The sequence below is a fragment of the Hippichthys cyanospilos genome, chromosome 8 (assembly GCF_059441005.1).
Source record: "Hippichthys cyanospilos isolate Australia breed blue-spotted pipefish chromosome 8, RoL_Hcya_1.0, whole genome shotgun sequence".
Classification (NCBI taxonomy): domain Eukaryota; kingdom Metazoa; phylum Chordata; class Actinopteri; order Syngnathiformes; family Syngnathidae; genus Hippichthys; species Hippichthys cyanospilos.
The window spans coordinates 12,110,294-12,131,629 of NC_142376.1; the positions used below are offsets into that span (position 1 = coordinate 12,110,294).

Here is a 21,336-nt window from a genome sequence, read left to right on the forward strand (position 1 = left end):
TCTCTGCTGCTACACCTTGCCTGAGGTTGAATGTCAATCTTCACAGTCATTATATTTCGGCCCCATTAACTATTGATCTGCACTTCAACATTTGAAGCAAAATGGCCCATGTGGTTCTCCATCCAGATGGGTCAATTCAAGGTTGGGACAGAGCATTTGGGGACACCGAATAACTACACTACACTACACTCGCTTGCATGTTGATCATACATAATACAGAACTGTCATGTATAAACTTGGATTTAAACTAGACTATTTTCAATTCCTTTTTTTTTTTGCTGCACCCTGATGAATATTTACAAGGATGATATTATGCACTTCCTTCTTGTTCACATGGGATTTGCAAGTATGTGTATTATCAACTGCCTGCATCAAAAATAGTAGTTTCTTTATTTGCTTTTTCAGTGTCCTGTACTTCTATACAAAACCCCAAACTAGGAGTGTCAGATTAACAGATACATTGTGATCAATTAATTATAGTCATTTTTTTAATCATGTTTTTAAATCTAATTTTTAATCTTTTACTTGATGTGTTCGCATTCTGTATGCTGTTTAGATCCACTTTTATGCATAGGACTTCTTGTGCTTGAGTTGTTGGGTGTTGGGCAATAAAGGTCAAACACACCCTTAAGTGGACACTTTATTGGCTGTCATTATGTTTGGCATTACATGATAGGCTCCTGTGATGGGTGGGAGGGCAAGTTCAGAAGCAGAAGATGTGAAAATGGAAGAGCATATGAGAGATGTTGGTCCAATGAATGGTGAATTAACACCCCATACAGCAACGATGTGCATTAAGAGTTTGCTTCCCTCAGAAGGGTTTTTCTTCTATATTTTTAAGTGAAATTAAAAAAAAAAAAATAAATAGATCAATTAATCATGAATCTTAATTAATCCCTCTTTTTTATTAATCTCCTGGCAGCACTAACAGTTCAATTGCATATGTGGCTCTTTGGACAAATTATAGCCCCTGGCAGTCTATCAATAAATTAAATTGCATTTGAAATGTGAAATGTGATATTTAAATTAAGACATTGAATTCTCTTTAATACAGTTACTTTAAAGAGTAAATGTAGGAGCCAATAATTACAACCACTTGTTATCAATAAAAAGTCACATTTATTCCAAATCCATATCATAAACATTAAGCATTACAAAACTGCAATGTTTCAGCAAAGACCATCACCAAGAACACATGAAAACAAAAAGCATTACAGCGACTGTGCCGCGTCAGTTTCTGACGTAAATGGTTAATCAGTTGTGATGGAGATTGAGCAAAAACAAGCAGAAACAATAAATGAGTTGTTTGGACCAGTCTTGCGCTACGAGATTACTGTGCAGAGTGAAATCCACTTGAATCCAATGTGGCTTTAGAATAATCCGATCAGAACTGCAACAGTGCCACGCTACTACAGAACACCCAAGCCTGTTAGCCCTGATGAGAGCCTATAGTGAAGGAACGTGGAGAAATATGACAGAGACATGGAGCAATCCTTGTTAATTATACTAAACACAACCTCTTCTACTGTACATAAACCATTTACCAGCCTGTTGCCTACAGAAAAGTAATTCGCTATCAAGAACAGGTCTAGGAAGGTACACAGAAAGAAAACATTGCATATTAAGAAAATCTCCTGGAGTAAGTCTTCATATAAAGCTCTGTAACACAAAGCCATAAGAAAAATATGCTTTTTCCTGGGTTCAAAGCAAGCCTGAGTTTGCACATTGCATATTATGCAATTGAGACTGAGTTAATGATATGCACCTCTGCCGCCTATGATAAATATGCTCTCCTGATTAATGGAAAGCAAGTGCTACACTGGTAAACCTTGCATACTTGTGCCAGGAAGTGACACGTCCGCCACAGTTTTGTAAACTTTTATCCAATTAGACACGAGACTCAATATGGAGCAAACTTTTGTCGCTCAGACTTTTTGACGCTGGAGCTTGCTATTTTTGCAGTGTAAGGGGCCAAACCCTGTGTTAAGCTGGTAGCGGCTGCTGGGTGTACAGCCAGAACGGGAAGTGTTTTCATGCCAAGCAGGCTGGAAACAGGGACGGCATAGTGGGGATTTTGGATGGCCTGTAAGGTGGATGGAGAGTGGACGTTAATGTTGGTGGGGCCAGGGGTGGTGGCCGCCAGAACGGCTAGGGAGGTAGCAGCGTTGGAGGCGGTGGAAGCAGACTGAGCATAGCTCATGTTGAGGTCAACTGGGGTCGCAGCGGAAGCGGCTTGCATGGTGTATTTAGCCATCTCTAAGCTGCACGCCGTGATGTTGGCGGGATGTTGAGATGGTGTGAGGTTATGACAGTGGAAAATAAAGAGATTGTGGGTAAAGACAACAGAGAAGAATTGGGGGGGGGGGGAGACAACATACGCGTCAGAGTAGCACTGTGTTAAAAAGCAGAGACAATCAGGATTTTTTTTTAAATGTAATCAAGAGGCTGGAGTAATTAGCTGCAACAAATTCAAACACCTTGACTACAATTACTTTGCCTTCATGTAAATGCTTGGTTACCTGTCATGTTACAGTGCAGCCCTGCTTTAAACGACGGCTGGGCATCATAACTTACCTGGCGGTGATGAGGTACTGGGCCACGCTAATGCTCGCTGGCGAGCCTGTGATCGTGACTTGGCGCATCGCTGAACCATCAGTGGCGCTGGCAATTTTGATGTGAGCTCCTGAGACCTGGCGAATTTCATTGATCTTGCTGCCTTGTCTTCCAATTATGCAGCCAATAAACTAGAAGAGCAGGAGAGGAAAAGAATGTACATATCAAATGAGCTCATGTTTTTCTCCTTCATTGAAATATCACAGGGGAGCAACTTAACAAACCAAAAAAGCACCACGGTGAATTCTTTAGAGGAGTGTGTTTCCAGTTAATAAATGAAATTGCGGTAAGATGTTGTGTCTCATTTATAGGAACCATGCAAAATTTATGAGATTTTGCCAAACCTTCATAACTCAATCCAGGGCTAAAGTCAGACCAAACTTGGATTTTCCCGATTTTGAATCTTGCGTCCTGATTCTCGATGGATTTCACCAGCCTTATTGTTCTACTAAGGTAGCGTACCACCGTCCCTTTTATTTTTCTTTTAATCTCAAAAGTCATACATATGTCAATCACACAGTAATCACTGTGATGGATACGACAAACCAATTAATAAGGAATTTAAACAGTTTATTATCATTTTCACACAAAACCGAAATTCCAACTACTATGTAAGGTATGGTGTGCAAATTGATTATCAGTTTTATAAACAAGGCTTTGAAAGAAAGGAAACGCTCGTGTTTAACTACAGTATCAAAAGCTATGTAGAGAAGTAAAAAAATATGAAAAATGCATCTGCTCACGCATTTGAATGGAGATACTTTCAAAAATGTATTGGTTGTCGATTATTCATTGCCCCTCGACTGATGTCAAAGGGCATAGGACATGAAATGATTACACTAAATTTGTAGTGGTATTTATCCCAACCCATACCTACCTAATGAGTTCTTTCATCGTCGTTCGTCATCAATTTTCACAGAAATCAGTTTTGATGTTATTTATTTATTTTTTGTTTTGTTTTGTATTTATCTATTCAAAAAGACTCAAATTTGTTGGCCTGAGAAATGCGTGAGACTGTAATTTTAGTTCAACATTGTCTCGCTTCTCTTCAGTTAACTTTAAAAAAATGAAATCGATATCATCCGCACTGCCATTGCACAAAAAGACTTTGAGAGTATAATTGAATGGAAGAAAGAGAAGATAGATTTCTTGCATGAAATTACTCGTGTCTAAACTTCGCTTGTCAAGGCAAACTACCAAGACATGCTCATAAAGTATATAGCATTCAGATGATTGTTGTGGGTTTTAGTGGTGCCACAAGTCAAACAATGAGACACTTACATCATTAGGTATTGCCAGCTCCTGTGAACTTGTGGGGGCAGAAGCATCCAATCCTGTAAAGTAGGACACAGAACGCTAACAACCGCACGGCTCTAATGGCTTCCACTTTTATGATACAACACGTTGACCTAGTTTTAGTAGTTAATACTTTTGATAACTTGGGAGTAAGAAAAACCTTTAGAGGCATATGTGTACTATACATTACATATGTACATATTCAACACACATTCTAACAATTGTTACATTGTATTTCACACAGCTACATTTCTAATGCTTTAACGTCATAAACAATATGACTGTTTTACATCGATCCTTCCTCTATGTGGTGCAATTTCAGTTAGTTGTGGCAGATTGTATGAAAATGTGGGTTGATGATGTCAGCGATACTCTGGGCCAAGATCATGTTAGCTTTTGAGGGGAGCTGTTGCTGGATGGGAGGGATGGGGGTCAAGAGATTGGGATTTGTTTCAGACGGTGAAATTGGACGAATGGATTTGCTCTTTCAGAGGATTGGGAAATAGTGATAAATGGTTAAATGTGCACAAATTTGCAAATATCAATGTTATTTTCACATTTCCCTCTCATAGCCTTTTTAGGCTTGATATGCCTCGTTGAATTCATTCATTTAGACGAAGCTGATTGGCATCTTACATATAATGGATAAGTCAGAATTCTGCATGTTGGGAACATTTTAAGGACTTTCCCCATGAATGTGCCTCACTGCACAAATGAAGGTCCATAAAGTACGAATTATAGGATGGAAGGATTTGAGAAATCCAATCTAAGTTCCATCAAAACCCAGTGGTCATTGACATGCCATCCACAGACTAACCCACTTTGTGGCTTTCACGTTTTGTTTTGATGTCCGCTAACAACTGACCTGAGTGAGTGAGTGAGTGAGTGAGTGAATGACCTCTGAGAGAATGGAGGCATCCCTGATACCCGCTAACGTGACAGGGCTATTTGATGTTGTGATTGGAAGAAGGAGTGACGACAAAGGGATCAATGGTCTTCCCCGGGGAGCCGTGGGTACGTACCAGGGAAGGTAGGGTTGCTCTGCCCAAGGGAAGGGAGGGGAATATGCTGCATAGCCAACTGGTGAAGCTTGGTCAACTGCAGGGTAGGAAGGAAGTTAGAGCTAACCAATCAAACTGGATTATTTCAGAGGAGTTGTCAGCTACAATACAGAGACAAATCTGAAGTTCACAAACATCACAGATGGTGTCAGTGAGAAGATTCGTTTCCTTCAGAAAGCATGCTGGATTCTCATGGAAGCAGTCTGAAAATACAGTCACATCTCTGGCTACAAAACTACAACTTGATCATGAAGGGACTACCTTTGAAATTCGATTTCAATCAGAGCATGCTGCTAATTTGGGTTAGTGTTAGTACTGTTGACAAATCAGTTTCATTGATGCTGAGATGGGTTAAGAAAGGGGTTTGTTGGGACTGGAGGGAGTGGGCAGAGTTGGACAAAAAGGGGAAGAGTCAGTCATTTAAAGGACCACACTTACATCTTGATGAGCAAAAGCATATTGCCCCGGAAGTGCAAATGCCTGGATGGTATAAAAGAAAAGATGGGATGTAAATTCACACATGAGCATGGTGAGTAAACTCATGCATTGAGTGCTTTATTGAAAATCCATTCCCTCGCTTTTTCCATCCTCAGTCACTTTAATGGCTTTGATGGAATTTCATCCAGTAACAGATGTCTGACAAACCAGGGCAGCCTGTGCCAAATCCAGGACATTGGCAAGCCAGTTATTGGAAAACATCAGTCTGAGTCATGATATTGTTTATGTTTCACACTGCAGGGAATTAATAATGTAAATGGGTATCATTTATAGCCGTCACACTGGCTACATTGTTGAATGGTTTTTAATCACACTATTATCTCACTTTAATGCTTATGTTTGTGCAATATAGAGAGATCTTACTGCTCTTGCACTGTCACAATCGCCACTTCAACCTTCAGACCTATTCAAACAGCCTTTGTCATACTCTCTGTTGGGTCAAAACAGGGTTTTTTTTCGGTCCACAGGACAAAATACTCTTGTGTCCGATCAAGAGAATATGGCACACGTTTCACACATCTAGATTTGTGTTTGTTATAAGTTATACAAAAACACATTGCCTGCACACCTATTGGCACATACATAAACAATTCCCTATATGGTATCATTGTGAAATTGCTTTCTTTTAAATAAAACGAAGAGGAGATCACCAGACGACCTTGGTGCTCTCTCCTTCTTTTGCAAAAGATCGTTTTTGACTTAGAGGCTTGCCTTTTCTCCAGTCTCTTATTATTGATAACTCTCACACACGTCCATGGAGATTTTATAAGTTAAGGTTGCAGTAACCCTACGTTTAAACACAGCATGTTCGATTCTTCTGTTTTTGCGGAAAAAAAAGAAAAAAAAAAGAGAGGCAAAAGTGAAATATAAATGACAACTTACCTGTGCAGAGTGCTGTTGTGCTAATATTGCATGGGCTCCAGCAGGTATGACCTTTGGACGGTAGGGAATAGTTGCTCCTTTTGGAGGAGACTTGAGATGGAATGAAATAAAATGGAATATTTTATATACAGAACTCTTACTAAGACTAATGCATTTTACAACACTTATATCCCTCGCCGAATCTTTTAATAGCCATCTAATCGGTTGAGAAGGTTACATGGACCTTGCGTGCCGCTGATAAAATAAACTCTTAATTTACAAGACTTTTCATTTTTCCAGCATGAGGGTAATGTTGACCTTGCCAAGGGGGCTGGCAAGGGAGATAAACTAATGATCCCAGCTCTGTCTTTCAGAAAATACAAATTATGTTTTGCCATCCATTGTGATAATCCTTTATGATATTATGTAATAATAACCCAGTTAATTGGTAGCAGCTTGATGAATGCAAAGTGAGTTTATTTAATGCGTATTAGGTAGTATCGAATTAATTCTGTACTCTTACTGAAATGATCATTTTATAAATAATGGCTTAATATTTTGAAAGGCTCTCTTTGTGAAATCTCCACCAAAGAATCGGGCCTTTTTATTGCCTCACGATTTGATTTGATTTTCATTTTTGGGGCTACAATTCAGTTTCGAATCAATTTTTGATTTAAAACGTTCTTCCATTCAAGATGATTCCACTGCTTCAATCTATAGATTTGCAAAGAATCACCATGCTTTGCAGGGCGGAATGACAAATGAACATGTTAAAATGCCATTCTTTTTACATTTATTTAAGTGAATTCAAAGTGCATTTTTTTCTCAAAAACATAAGGGCTGCAGCAATTCATCTATTCTTTATTTTGATTCATTGAAATACCACCCACTTGAATAGTTATTGTCATTCGCTTAGGTATTTTAAACTTTAGTGACGTGATGCACCATTTATTGTAATTATTGTCAAAGTTATTTCACCCCTATTATATTATTGATATAGGGCCTATATCACTTTTTATGTATTGACAAAACACATACATTGTTCAGGTATTTGCCGTTATTAAAGTTTACTGCATGAATGGACTTTTTGTCTGCCTGAGTTGAAAATGTTCGACTCTAAATGAATGCACCACGGAGTAAGCCACTAGCGCCAATGCTGGACACTTGTCATATAATGACAGCGTACTTTAGTAGCAGTTTTTTTGTGTCCTTAATTCGCAATTTGATTCGATGGCGAGTGAATATAATTGCATTACGTTTACGTTTGTCGAAACATGATGGAAATAAAAACGGAGTTGTGAGGTAGAATAAAGATAGTCGGTAACAACCACTGCTTGTGAAGGGCAACTTCAAAATAAAAACATTTCAATGGCTATTGCATTCACTATTCAAGTATTATTTTGGATTTGTTTTGTTTGGTTTTGTTTCAAATTGGACTTTATAGTACATCATCAGCATGGTACATAAGACAATTCCTTTGAAGTGCGCATCTGGCTCAGTTACATGAAAGCCAACAGGAAGCAGATTTGTTTTAGTTTTTTTAGGATTTATAAAAGCGGGCACTTTATATCGATTCTGAATCATAGTAAATGAAAATCTTTTGTGAAAATTGCGTGGGTATTACAACGCTAGGGGTGCTTCAGTAAGTCAATGTATCCAAGCTACAATGCGGTTTAACGCTGACCTCAATGCAAAGCTCTTTCCACAACACTGAACAAATAAACAAATGTAGCACTGACGCGTGTCTAAACAAAGATCACAAAAAGCTGTTTGACAGGACTTACCTCCAGCATGATGGAGCAGATGTGTCGCACACACTGAGTGATGGCCTGCGGAGTGCCTGAGATGGTGACAGCCCTTTCGGTCGAATCCGGTAGCATGTCTCCTGCCACCTGAACTTGAGCCCCTGTGGTCTTCATGGACATCACCGGACAACAAAGCAAAATGACTATTTATTGCCAGATAGAGCCCTCCATCAGCCTCAATCTCAAGCACCTGCAGCTTTACCCCCGATAAGATTCGGACATGCAAAGAGCAGCTGCAAGCCAAATAGAAACGTGTGCACCCATATTTAAAGAGGTACACATAAATCATCTTCATTCAGAAGAGGTTTACAAACACTGCACAATCTTAGTCGTTCAGATTCTCATATGCTGCTATCGAGGCAATTCGAGAAAATGTATAGAGAGGAAAATCATGGAAGTTTCTCTGAATGTTTGAAATATAAGGACACTCGAGGTGATCTCTTCTCATTCATATGCAGACAAACAAGTTTCTAGTAGAAAATTGCCAAAACACAAGGCCTCCTACTTCTCGGATCTCTTTGATCTTGGATCCTCCTTTTCCAATCAGTGAGCCACACTGGCTCCCTGGGAAAACCAAGCGAAGTGTCACAGGCGGATTGCTCGTCACATTGCTGTTTATCATTGCCGCCGTTATATCCTGAGGGGAAGAGCACCATTGTATTATCCATTTTAGCACAAACTTTAAGTTCTAAATATATGGATGTCAGCAAAACTGACCTCCTCAAACTTTTGTGCAATCATGGAGAATGCTCTGAAAATTCCCTCTGTGGGTCCTGTGATGGTTACTATCCTCTCAGGAGACGATCCCTCTGATATGTTGATGCGGGCGCCACTCTGAGAAGAAAAAAAAAATCCAATCTAATTTCTCCTCTTTCATGCAAACCTGCGAGAACTAGAGATGCACTGAAAAGAACATGTTTGGTCAGAACCGAAAATGAGAAATGCTTGGCCAGAAACCAAAACACCGGAAAAAAATATATTTGACATTTTCGCGCATCGCTTTTCGATAGCCAATTGGCTTCAAGAACAGACTGTGATGCAGTGTTTTGCTTAGGCCTGTAAATGACTGATGAAAATGAAATAAAATATTATTAAACTAGTACTTTAAACATAAGTGCCTATTGTAATTAAGTCAAATATCAAATTAATTTCTCCCCCATCATTCTCCTTGATATGTTTTAGCTTTTATAGATTGATAAGAAAGTGTGAATTATTTTGACATTTGCATTTATTGACATTTCATGTATTAACGGAATCTTTTTTGCCTAAGTGGGTTTAAAAACATTCGATATACAATTAGCATTGACCACTAATGCTGGAGACTTGTGCTCTATCATATAGCGTAATAGATTAGCATCCTTTATCAAGAATTGAATATGATTTATTTAATCCAGTGCGATGTTGGTAGACGTGATGTGATGACGATATACAATGCATTTGTAAGGACTCAAAATAGCCATGTCATTACCACAGCTATGGGGGCTAATTTTAAAATAGAAGTTTTCTATGGTTATCACGTTATCCTTCATGTATTATTTGGTGTGTTTATTTGTGGCATGATGTTGTTGCATCTTCCTCAATGGTTCTTTGTTGGTTCGCTTGAAGTCTCAGGAAAGAAGTGGACGCTCGGGCGGCCTGTCTTTCCTCGACCAACTGAAATGTTTCCAATAGTCATTATCCTGTGTGTGTGAAATAATGACCAATGCTTGTTGGCATCAGTTATTGCATCATCATAATATGATTTTTTTTTTTTTTTTGGATGCATTTCATTTTAAACCGTATTAAAGCTGAAAATGCAATTGTTGCTATTTCCGGCTAAAAACTTTCAGTGGCTAGCAATTCGGTGCATTCCTAGGGAGAACATGTCAAGTTACATGCTGTTTACGTCTTACCTCCTCTCTCATTTTCTTCACTGTTTCCCCTTTCTGAAAGTAAGCAAAGTGGATTCATCGATGCTGTTTATCTTAAACATGGCAGTGACACAATGAATAATTATTTCAAAATGAGCTTACCTTTCCAATTATACTTCCGACTTCCTGTAATGAAAAGAAACCTTAAATGACAGCAATTACCAAAATGCGTATTGTGAAAACAGACTACAATACCGCAGTGAATTAATTCCTCTATTTCACATTGGTCAATTACCTTTCCATGCATCAGTAGCCTCAGTGTCAGTGTAACATTCAGGCTCCCCTCTGTGGCCATTTCTTCCCTCTCAGACATGCCCTGTGTTTCCACACCTTTTATGTAGATACTCTGAAAAAAGAGTTTAAAAGATATATCCCAAATGATTCAATGACAGTGAAAGTACAGAAAATGGATAGATGGTGCAGACATTGAGGCCATCACTTTCCCATTGAATTGCCCTGTTTTTTAAAGCACAGTTCCTGCTGCCTGTTGAAATGTACTATTTCTGTTTTGCCACTCTGACCCCTTGGAAGCTCTCAGTCTATAAGTGCTTTAAAATGTATATAATGATAATGTCAAAGCAATGGATTTCATAACAAAATCCTTGGCTGTATCATAATTCCATCAATCGCCGCAGAAATACAACTGATTTATATCTGTAACGTTGCTCAGAACCTCATCAAGGGACTGAGCCTGGACCAGTGAGGTTTTTTTTCCTGATCCTGTCGTTGTGAGTACAGGGAAGATAAGCCTATCACGAGGTGCAATCTTCACATGGGACCAAGTCTTTGGTTCCGGCTTAACGCAAGATGTGTGACTCCCTTGGATATGATAAGACACAAAGGACGCCACTGTGGAGAGTCGACAATCAAGTGATGTGTGTGTGATGGTCTCCAATGCACTGGCACACAATTTCAGCCCAGAAGACACTGTGAATCAAATCTTTGTTGTCTATGCAGAACAAATGCAGATTTTTTGGAGGCATTCAATGTCGGAACATAGGCTTCTTGCGAAGAACACACAGAGTGAAAGGAGACTAGAAAAATTAATTACCAAATTTTGGAAGTAAGAGGATTTTATTTCGTCATTTATAAAAAGACAAGCCAGAAGTGTTCTGAAAGTCTGCAGACCTCCCTTTGACCCTTTGGTTACACTATAATCAACATCATTGATGAGAATTTCCCCTCATTCCTCTTAGTGTTTTACTGAATCTTTTGAGTGTGCAGCGGGTTGTGTTGCATGGAACCCCATCTAAACCCTACAGGCCTAAACAAATGTACAGTAGATTAATCTCTGAGGCTGCAGGGAGGTAAAAAGAGGACAATAGCGTGGCTACATGTGATTGGCCCAAGAGCTGTTACTTGTTAATCCAGATTCATCTGGTCCTACGGCAGGATTTTGTGTACGCAATTACATTTGTAATGTATGACCATTGACCCGCCCACTGATCCCTGTTCGGATACTTACATAAGCCAACGAAGGGCAAACTCTTTGCTGCCATTCCAAACCTAACAGGAAAGAACAACAACAACAAAATAGAGAGAGATGGGCAATTATCAAAATTAAATATGATGATGACACGATAATGAGTTTGTTTTTTTCATGGTACCCCGAAAATCTCCCGTCATGTTCCTGTGTTTATTTTGACCAAAACGACCACATATATTTACTACCTTAGAGGTTGCTTTGCTGCTAACAATAAGGTTTACAGAAAACTCTCCCCTGTGAATTATTACAAAATTACAGTGGCAACATCAAACAAACAGCAACATGTCTTCCTAATCCTATAGGCCAGGATTTGTTTAGTCAATGCTAAGACCCTTTTGACCCATTTCTGTCACCTCTAGTATGTCAGTGCCCACTCAAGACTTCCGAACAAAACATTGGCGCACAATGGCGGACACAGTGTATACATCATGATAAGTACAAATGCGACCGCTTATTGATAATTTAGGCAGGTGAAGAAAAAAAAAAATACAAGTATTGCTTTATGAGGGAATTTTATTTTGCATAGCATATGCTGCATTTATAAAATGAAGTGCTTTTTGGAGGAGCATAAGAAAAGACGCTTACCACAAATTGATGTTCTAGAAGGAATTAGTAAAAAGTAGACAACTGCTGTTTAATAACTTAAATCCGATTATAAGGTATTGATCAATTCCAGTAACTTTAATGCAGTAAATTGAAGACAAGCAGCCCTCTTAAAATATTTCTACTGACTAATGGAAGTCAGCAGTTGCACATAAGTACAAAGATGCTCGTTCTTTCATTGCCAACATTACAGTTGTCTACAACACTGCTGGCTGTCCAAAGTAGACAACACCCTACTTCTTGTAATTGTATCTTCGGATGGAGGCCTAAGGCAACACGAAAAATTAGAATAATATACTGACCTTATATGCAGACCATTCACTCCTCTTCCTTTATGTCGAATAGCTTCCTAATGGAATAACCTCTTAGTTTGTTGTCCGTGTTGAGTGTTTACTTCCTTTGTTGTCAGTTATCCACAGAGTGGACAGATGGCTCTCAGTGCCCTTAGACTGGCTGGAGCGGAGGCTGGCTTTGCTATTAGTCCCTCAGCTTAGCCCAAGATAAGCCCCTACATAGGGCAAGTGAACCCACATCTCTTGCCTAATTCTCCCCGTCCCTGCCACCAAAGAGGCGTTCCTCCACACGAAGATCCACAGGCTGAAGAGGCCTAAGGGCAGGGCAATGAGTCCCTTCTGCTGGCCACTGTCCAGCCACAAATATTACTGGCTGGAGTAAGGGCTGCCACAAAAAAAAAAGAAGTCTATTACTAAACATAAAAATACAGCTTTAAAAACTTGGGGAAAAAAAACCCTAATTAACTGATACTGCTTGTGAATGAATTTTCAAGGGTTTGAGAAAAAAATCTCATGAAATCGGTTCGTTGTACTTGGAGCTCGACAAATTGGAGGCTGGAAAGGACAATGTGGCGTTGGAGGTATTTAGTGATGTTAAGCACAATGTCCTCGTGGGGTGCTTCCCCCCTCTCTCCGCCTTGCCCTCCCCCACACCAAGCCCCTCTGCCCTGGAAATGAGGCCATACAACATACAATACAGCCCTTCTGCAGAGAAAAATGTATTCAGCTGAGCTTCAAAATTGTGAGGGAAGTGAATCAGTGAAGCATAAGTGGCATATTTAATTACTATTCACTGTGTTGCACGGAAACAATGATAGCTGCTGTGAGCCTCATGGCTGTCTTTTTAGACATCTGAGCACTGCTCAGCAGTTCAATACAACTCCTCAGTAGTTCTTTTGTGAATAAAACGGTTTAATTTAGTCAAGAGAAGAAAAGAAGTATGTGGGTACTTATTTTATGTTAAGTGAGAAGGAAAAGAAAAAGGCCATAAGTTAAAGAAAGAAGGTCGATAAAAGTTCATTCTCTAATTCTACAAAGACTTGTATTGCTATCATTTGAGATGATAAGACATTTCAATTCCAAGTGACTTGTGTCTAATCCCCCCTCCTGTGCTGATGGTTCTGTTGAGGCTGGGATTATATGTAATGAGATTACTGTGGAGGGATTACTTAAAATTTGTTACTGTAACGAGATCCAGTTAGGTTTGAAGAGTCACAGTATACACCCTAAACAAATGCTGAGCCACCACAAGTCAGGTGAAGTAACAAATATGCCACATGACTTTTTATGAATTTATACCTTCACTGAGGTGTAAAACCAGCAATAGAGTACCGTGTATTATTTGTGCCATTTCTTACTTTAAGTTACTTTTACTAAATTACACATTTTAGGAAATTTTGTTTATTTCATTGTTTGAGAGCAAAATGTCTTAATTAATATGATATTTTGACTTTTTGCTCTATTCACAGTATATGATACATATTAGACATACCAGAGCTGTATTCTCAGTAGATAGGTACAATTGAAATTGAAGTATACAAACTACTATTTTTTTTTTAAAGTAATCATTCCTCCTTGTCACACCTTCATTCACTTTTGACTAAATTCATCCAGAATCCTTCACAGCTTTGTAATCATGACTGTCTTGTTATCTACATCTTCAAAACATCTTGTGACAACCTAGGACAACTCCGGTGTAAAACTGAAACTAAAAAAAGGACGGCTATTCGGATAAGGTGGGCGTGTATTTACGCTGCATGGGTGGTACTGGGGTGGTGTAGAGGTAGTAGGAGGGCCTTCTTCGTAATGCTGAGGTCATCATGTCTTTCACAAGCTCCTTGTACCTGATTAGGCGGCGCTAACGCTGTGTGCAGAACAAGCAAGGAATTCTCAGAAATGAGTCAAGGACGAAAAATAACACTTGGAGGTGTTTAGGCTGAGGTATTAACATTGAAATGTAGTTGCTTATATTACCTACAACCAATATATAAAACTAAAGAGAGCGGCCATGGATTTGGCACTTATATCTCACATATGTACATAGAATATACAGTCTCTAGCGCAAAAGTATGGTATTATATTGTATTATAATGCATTTTTACTGAATTTTCTCATTATGTTTGCAGTTTTTGTTTGGAGTTGTCTGTCATTATTTTTTGTACAGCTGCTAACCCTCCAGTCCATTTATATCTTGCAACGGGTGCATTGTCAGCAAAAAAACACTGGACTTCCCCTTGATATGCATCTGTCAACTTTCAGAGGTAGAGGGTGTGGTTGAAACTTTAATGCAATTTCTGTTAAAGTTACAACAGGACTATGACAAAGTGAAACTGTGGTCTTGTGCTGTTCATGGGACCATGAAACTGAGCACGTGGTTAGTGAACTTTGAGCGTGGAAATTAATCAATAACTGTCTTCATTCTAGTTGCTGCCGAGTTTAACTGCGTTGGACTTCTTTGCACTTCTCGATGGACTTCCACAAACTTAACTCTTTCGAAACCTTTCGGGAGGTGTGGAGTTGTTATGGTTACGGAGAAAACCTGGAGGATGTGCTCGAGGGGGAGTTCACGCGGATTAAAGGTAATAATTGGGTGTTCTTCAGAATTGCTGCGAGTGGTTTAAAGTCAAGTAAAAGTACAGTACAGTTCTTGTTGTTGAAAAAGGGACTGTATATCTGGATCATGCGGCAGCAACTTTGTACCCACAATCGCTGGTCAAGAACTTCTGCCTGGATATTTCAAGGAATGTGTATGGTATGTAAAGCAACATTTGGTTTTATTAGTCATCTTATGTTACTTTATGGAGCACTAAAATTGATGTACAGCAACATCTTCCTAATAGGAAACCCTCACAGTCACAACCCCAGTAGCAGGTTGACACATGAGACAGTGGAGAGGGTCAGATACAGGTAAGATCCAATCATGCCCTTGGACACATTCCAAATGGGCCCATGTGCCCTCTTCAAAACTATCTTGCATGAAATGAGTTAAAAAAAAAAAAGATCATTTTCTTTCAGGATATTGCAGCATTTCAACACTACCCCTGAGGAGTACTCAGTGATTTTCACTTCTGGCTGTACAGCCGCTATCAAATTAGCGGCGGAGGTCTTCCCCTGGAGGTCGCGGACAGAAAGCGAGGCGGGCAGTCACTTCTGCTACCTTACTGACAACCATACATCTGTTGTTGGCATAAGAGGACTAACATCTAACCGGGGAGTAATTACGCTGGCCGTCTCCCCCCAGGAAGTGGAAAATAGGGCAAACGATAAGACTCAGGGTGAAGATGCAGTTTGTCAGATGCCACATCTCTTCTGCTACCCGGCACAGAGCAACTTCTCGGGGACAAAGTATCCCCTTAGCCATGTAGAAGGCATCCAGGCAAGACGTCTTTATCCGGCATGTGACCATCGAGGCCAATGGTTTGTGCTGCTGGATGCAGCCTCGCTTGTCAGCTGCTCTCCTCTAAACCTACAAGGCTGCCCTGCTGATTTCATTCCCATCTCCTTCTACAAGATATTTGGCTTCCCCACAGGTCTAGGAGCCCTTCTTGTCCGCAACCACGCAGCAGGCATACTAAAAAAAAATTATTTTGGAGGAGGCACTGCAGCAGCTTACCTTTCTGGAGAGGATTATTATGTGGAGGCAGCAAACCTTTCTGACAGGTAAAGCATCGTGAACAACATTACCAAGTTTATAGTTTCTGAAAACACCATGACTTTGCACATTCGTATACTGTAATGTAATGTTTGTTCTTTTCCTGGATAAGATTTGAAGATGGCACTATCTCGTTCTTGGACATTATTGCCCTCAACCACAGTTTTGAAGCTTTATACAAGATCACCGGTAAGTGCAGTGGCAGGAGAAAATGTACTGCAATGGCAAAACACTACATACAAAACACGGGGATGAGGCAAACAAAGAAACAAAAGATTCAAACGTAACAAAAAATAAATAAAGCTGCCAACTAAACGTGCAAACATATGAAAAGAATAACACTGCAAGAAAAGATGCAAAATGGCATGGTAGCAAACTTAACACAAAAGAAATGTAAAGAAAAAAAATGTTCCGAGATCACAACAGCTGCAAAAAAATATGCTTGAAGTTGACACCACACAACAGAAATGGTGACACAAAAAGGCGGGACCAAAAGGTGTTGACCAGTCAGTCACACCACAGAAATACAGTACAGTAATTATAGAATCAATGTTTTCATCTATGTCAGTGTCATGATTGGATTTTTTGCAGCATTTGTGTCGATGATGGATGGATGGGTGGACGCGTTTGCATGTTTTGCTTGCAAACGTTTTAACCAGACTGTGGATGGTGTGTTTTTTGCATTCCTTTTTGTTTTATGTTTAATTCCATTTAATTTTTGTGGTGAAAGCGCTACATAAATAAAAATGTACTGTACTGTATTGTATTGCATTTTTTGTTTGCAGTTGTTTGTTTTTTTTTTGTTTGCCTCATTATTGTTTTTGTAGTTTCTCTGGTTTGCAAGAATCAGTGAGACAAAAGACATGCAGAAGAAAACATGTTTTCTTTCTTTTTCTTTCTGTCTTTTTTCAGGGGGAATGCAAAACATACAACAGCACACCTTTGGCTTAGCACGTTACACTTACATGCTTCTGTCAAGTCTTTGCCATGGCAACGGGCGACCAGTGGCCCAGATGTACACACAAGGCCAGTTTGAAAATCCAAGCACCCAGGGCGCAATACTAAACTTCAACCTTATCGACATGTGTGGAAAAATAATTGGATATTCTCAGGTTTGGATGCTGAATAACTCTTGCTATATTGAGTTTAAAAAAATTATAATAATTCTGTGCGGTAAATGCTTTTTTTTTAACAGGTAGACAGAATGGCAAGTTTGTACAACATTCATGTGCGCACTGGTTGCTTTTGCAACACTGGAGCCTGTCAGAGCTTTCTTGGCATCACAAATCAGCAGATGAGGAGAAATCTGCAGGTAAAAAAAAAGACTAAAATGCATCATTACGGTGCTTGAAAATCTTTTTGAATATAACTCTCTTTTCTCTTTGAGGCCGGCCACGTCTGCGGAGACAACATCGACTTGGTGGATGAGCAGCCGACCGGATCTATTCGCGTGTCATTTGGCTACATGTCCACATTTGACGACTGTCAAAAGTTTTTGAGTTTTGTTGTCGAGTGTTTTGTGACAAAACCAGTAACAGTGGACCATGCAAGACTAGAGAGGCTTAAAGCATCTAGCGTATCAAATAAAGAAACACCAGGTGATATCAATCGAGTAACACACAAAGTTGAAGAAAAGAAAAACGTTGCACAAAAGGCATCTGAAACCGTGCATACAGACAGCCTTGAAGGGCCTTATATTTTGACCAACATCTTCATATATCCCATCAAATCATGTGGTGCATTTGAGGTGTGACCATCCACTTGGTGTTATTATTTTTCTTATAAGAACTGCATTTCAACATCTTTTCGACTACATTCTGTCATTTTTTTCTAGGCTCAGAACTGGCCAGTAGGACCTCAAGGTTTACTATATGACAGAAGCTGGATGGTTGTAAATGGAAATGGTGTTTGCTTGAATCAGAAAAGAGAACCACGTTTATGCCTCATTCGCCCACAAGTTCGTCTGTCCTCAAATGAATTGCTCCTGCAGGCATCAAGTCAGTCAGTCAGTCAGTCATCAGCTCTCTGAATGTGACACATTGCTCAAGTAAAAAAAAAAAAACTGTCAATCAGTCTGTCATTTTTCTTTCCTTAAAGGATTTTTTCTCTTACTGTCCTGCAGGAATGAATACCATTTCAGTTCCACTGGAAATCAGGGCTGAAATGCACGCAAGCGTTCCAATCTGTCAGAGTAAAGTTTGTGGTGATAGGTGAGCTGTGGACAGCAAACAACACATATTTGATATTTATTTTTGAAGCTTGAAGCATTGTTTTTTATGGCATCCTAGCTGATCCTTTCTGACTATTTACTACCTTCTCTTGCTGATATTAACCTGTTTATCTACCAGGAAATCTTGACAAAATCTTTGTTTTTATCAGGGTGGAAACAATAGACTGTGGTGATGAGGCTGCATCGTGGCTTTCAGATTTGCTTGGACAGCCGTGCCGCCTGATCAGACTAAGTCCTGATTTCACTCGACACATAAACAAAAAGCCTGACACAGGTAAATGTGTAGAGTTTTACCGTGCTCCATATTCTGTGTTTATGTGTGGTAGATGTAATTGCATTTCATTAATTAATATGACAAAAGCAAGTACCGGACTGTTTGAGTCGTTATAGAAATCATTTAATTTGATGCATAACTATTATTATTATTATTATTATTATTATTACATTTTAAACACCCCATGGTTGCACTCCATGAGTGCAAAACATCGGGTTGGAAGGCCGTCTCCAAGCATTCACTTTACGGAGGTGATCTATGATCATCACCCTGGCCAACCTACCAGTATATGCCTGTGGATGTCTGTTTGCAGTTGCTCACAATTTCACAAACATACTTTGCATGCTATCATCTGCTGCATGGAATCCAGCAAAATAAATAAATAAAGTCCGCTTTCGCAATGACTTGCACCACTGGCGCTGGTCACGAATATAGAGCACCAAATCTCAGAACTGTGAGGCAGACTTGCTAAGCATTAATCCACCATACTGCTCACACTATGAATTCCATAGTTACCTTCTTTGATTAGCAGTTTTTAGAGCGTTATTTTCCACTTATGTTCAATGACAGAATATTTGTTCATTACTTACCTTTTAACTGAGTGAACGGCTCAGTTCTGAATCACAACAAATGTACTGAATGTGCGCTTTGAGCACTGTAATTCCTTCACCTTGTCGAGTAAAACTTCAATTTACACACTCATTGAGGATTTCAAGCTGAGATGAGTGCCAAAATAAATGGGTAATATACAGTATTTCTCTTCCAGTCGTCACCTCCTCGTCACTCTCCCTGGTGAATGAAGCTCAGTATCTCATGATCAACCGTGCAAGTGTGGAGCTCATTCAAAAAGAAATGAGCAGCAGGTTTGAACACATGCTGTCCTATTCAAAATACTCAATGTGCACTTTACAGTGAAAGACATCAGGATGTGATGCCTCTACATTTACATCACTGGATAATACAGAGAGAGCAACGAAATAACATGCAATTTCCATTTCCTTTCAAAGGCAAGACTATCCCGTGCTTGACACACAGAACATCATCAGTCGGTTCCGATCCAATTTTGTCATCTCAGGGAGTGAACCATTTGAAGAAGATAATTGGACACACTTGGCTATTGGCAACATTCGATTCATGGTAAGCTGACACTTTGGGATACGAGATGAGGTCGTTTAAAGTGTCAGAAGTAGATTCTTAAAAAGCTAAATATGCTTTGTGTGTGATAAATCCAAAGGTCAGCGGCCAATGTGCACGGTGCCAAATGGTTGGAGTTGACCAGAACACTGGGACCAAAACAAAGGAGCCTCTGATGTCTCTTTCTGCCTACCGCAATGGAAAGGTGAGTCAAGGCCAAACAATTTCATTATACACAGTTCTATGTTCTTGTTGGTTTGCTTTTTTTTTTTCCAAACTGTAGAGAAACATACACAGAAACAAGATCGATTATAGAGTTGAAGGGTTGTTTGATCTTCCGGCCAGGCAAGATAAATTTAACCATACTGTGCATTTCAACAGAGCAGAATTGGGCAATCTGTCACTTCTTTTTTTCCTATGAACAACGATGGACCAGCAAAAAAATGACAGTGAGAGCGTGGGTAAATAAAAAACGACAGTCTGACAGGCTGACAGACAGATGATTACAGTTTGGTTCGGCTTGGGAAAAAAAAAAAAAAAAAAAACTGAAATAAGTTAGGATTAATGATGACGCAAGGAGGCCCAGGGCGCAAACGACAGACCAACAAAAATTCACAAGATGCTCGCTTATGTTGATTTTCATATTCATAAAAACAAAGTAGCCTACTGTATAACTCTTTTTGGTTAGGAATTTTTAATCAGTTAACTTGTTAGAATCAACTTGACTTTGATTTTTAACTGCTACTGTCTCCTATTCATATTCAAATGAAAGCAATTGTGCTGAAACCTTTCCGTTAGACGCTAAAATGGTTTCTTGAACCAGGTGTACCGGATGAGGTTTACATGGAAAAAAGACTGAATAGGGGCTTTGAAGGACCAGACTTGGGCACCCCTGGTTTATAACATTGAGAGGCACCATATTCATCTGTGAAAATTGGTTGGGTATAGGTTTGAGGGATTGTGAAGGACGAGCTATTGTTGAGATTCTGTGACTTTATTATTAAAATAGTCTTTTTAAAAGTACTGTACAATTCTGAACTTAGTTCTTTACTTTGTTTAACAAAGGCATAGACTGTATAAAAAGACCATTTCTTAAATTTGGGGAGGGGGGGCTGGGATTCAATTTAGGCGTGCTTGAGCACCCCTTAAATTGAGCTGCAAACGCCCATATACAGATGTATAGCAGTCCTTCTCATTGGAAAAAAAAAACCTGTATCCTACCCCTTCCCTTAGCAATTATATTTTTAATATTAATATATTAATATTTTTAATACTCCAACATCATGCTACTTTTTTGTGGATTTTTCAGGTTACATTTGGTGTGTATTTGACCCATCAGTTGCCAAAAGGTTCGCCGACAGTTTATGTCCTCCATACTGGCACCCACATACTGCCAGAGCCTCATGCTTCTGAAACTGGTCGTCCATCTCCACCAACATCTCTTTCTTCAACAAACACTGGGACTTGTAATTAACATCAGGATAATTGGGATCATGATTGTTGATAAGGTGATTGTATTGTGTGCAGAGGGATCTTTTTTATATGGTGTTTTTTTTTTTTTTTTTTTTGCTACATTTTTGCTTCATTTTATTTTGGTGACATGGCCATTTACAGTCTGTC

General features: G+C 39.3%; 2 protein-coding genes across 5 annotated transcripts in view; one reads left to right on the top strand and one right to left on the bottom strand.

Moving 5' to 3' along the window:
* The window catches only part of mocos (molybdenum cofactor sulfurase), a 50,095-nt gene that overhangs the window by 26,372 nt on the left and 2,387 nt on the right, over positions 1–21,336 (top strand). Inside the window, exons 2-16 of one of the 2 annotated variants that reach the window (XM_088422269.1) lie at positions 14,851–15,005; positions 15,089–15,178; positions 15,267–15,333; positions 15,442–16,086; positions 16,191–16,267; positions 16,991–17,190; positions 17,274–17,390; positions 17,466–17,825; positions 17,913–18,075; positions 18,201–18,288; positions 18,458–18,582; positions 19,349–19,445; positions 19,590–19,719; positions 19,817–19,921; positions 21,026–21,224. In XM_088422269.1, the coding sequence (XP_088278395.1) occupies positions 14,894–15,005; positions 15,089–15,178; positions 15,267–15,333; positions 15,442–16,086; positions 16,191–16,267; positions 16,991–17,190; positions 17,274–17,390; positions 17,466–17,825; positions 17,913–18,075; positions 18,201–18,288; positions 18,458–18,582; positions 19,349–19,445; positions 19,590–19,719; positions 19,817–19,921; positions 21,026–21,190 (2,541 nt within the window). In that variant the 5' untranslated portion in view covers positions 14,851–14,893 and the 3' untranslated portion in view covers positions 21,191–21,224. Of the gene's footprint in view, positions 1–14,850; positions 15,006–15,070; positions 15,179–15,266; positions 15,334–15,441; positions 16,087–16,190; positions 16,268–16,990; positions 17,191–17,273; positions 17,391–17,465; positions 17,826–17,912; positions 18,076–18,200; positions 18,289–18,457; positions 18,583–19,348; positions 19,446–19,589; positions 19,720–19,816; positions 19,922–21,025; positions 21,225–21,336 lie in introns of those variants that run through there. The other variant, XM_088422270.1, reaches the window with a different exon arrangement.
* On the bottom strand, positions 1,097–12,986 carry LOC148420176 (poly(rC)-binding protein 3). Of its 3 annotated transcripts, none has more exons than XM_088422273.1 (14): positions 12,436–12,986; positions 11,510–11,550; positions 10,280–10,390; positions 10,147–10,170; positions 10,027–10,059; positions 8,852–8,968; positions 8,640–8,771; positions 8,114–8,242; positions 6,351–6,440; positions 5,409–5,450; positions 4,932–5,007; positions 3,895–3,947; positions 2,575–2,744; positions 1,097–1,446 (listed from the first exon to the last, which is right to left on the bottom strand). In XM_088422273.1, exons 3-14 carry the CDS (start codon positions 10,355–10,357, stop codon positions 1,410–1,412), a joined length of 981 nt encoding a protein of 326 aa, XP_088278399.1. In that variant the 5' UTR covers positions 10,358–10,390; positions 11,510–11,550; positions 12,436–12,986; the 3' UTR covers positions 1,097–1,409. The 3 variants fall into 3 exon arrangements, with proteins under 3 accessions (XP_088278399.1, XP_088278397.1, XP_088278398.1); XM_088422271.1 differs by having other exon boundaries at positions 1,097–2,261; positions 12,436–12,981; XM_088422272.1 differs by having other exon boundaries at positions 1,097–2,261; positions 10,147–10,187; positions 12,436–12,981.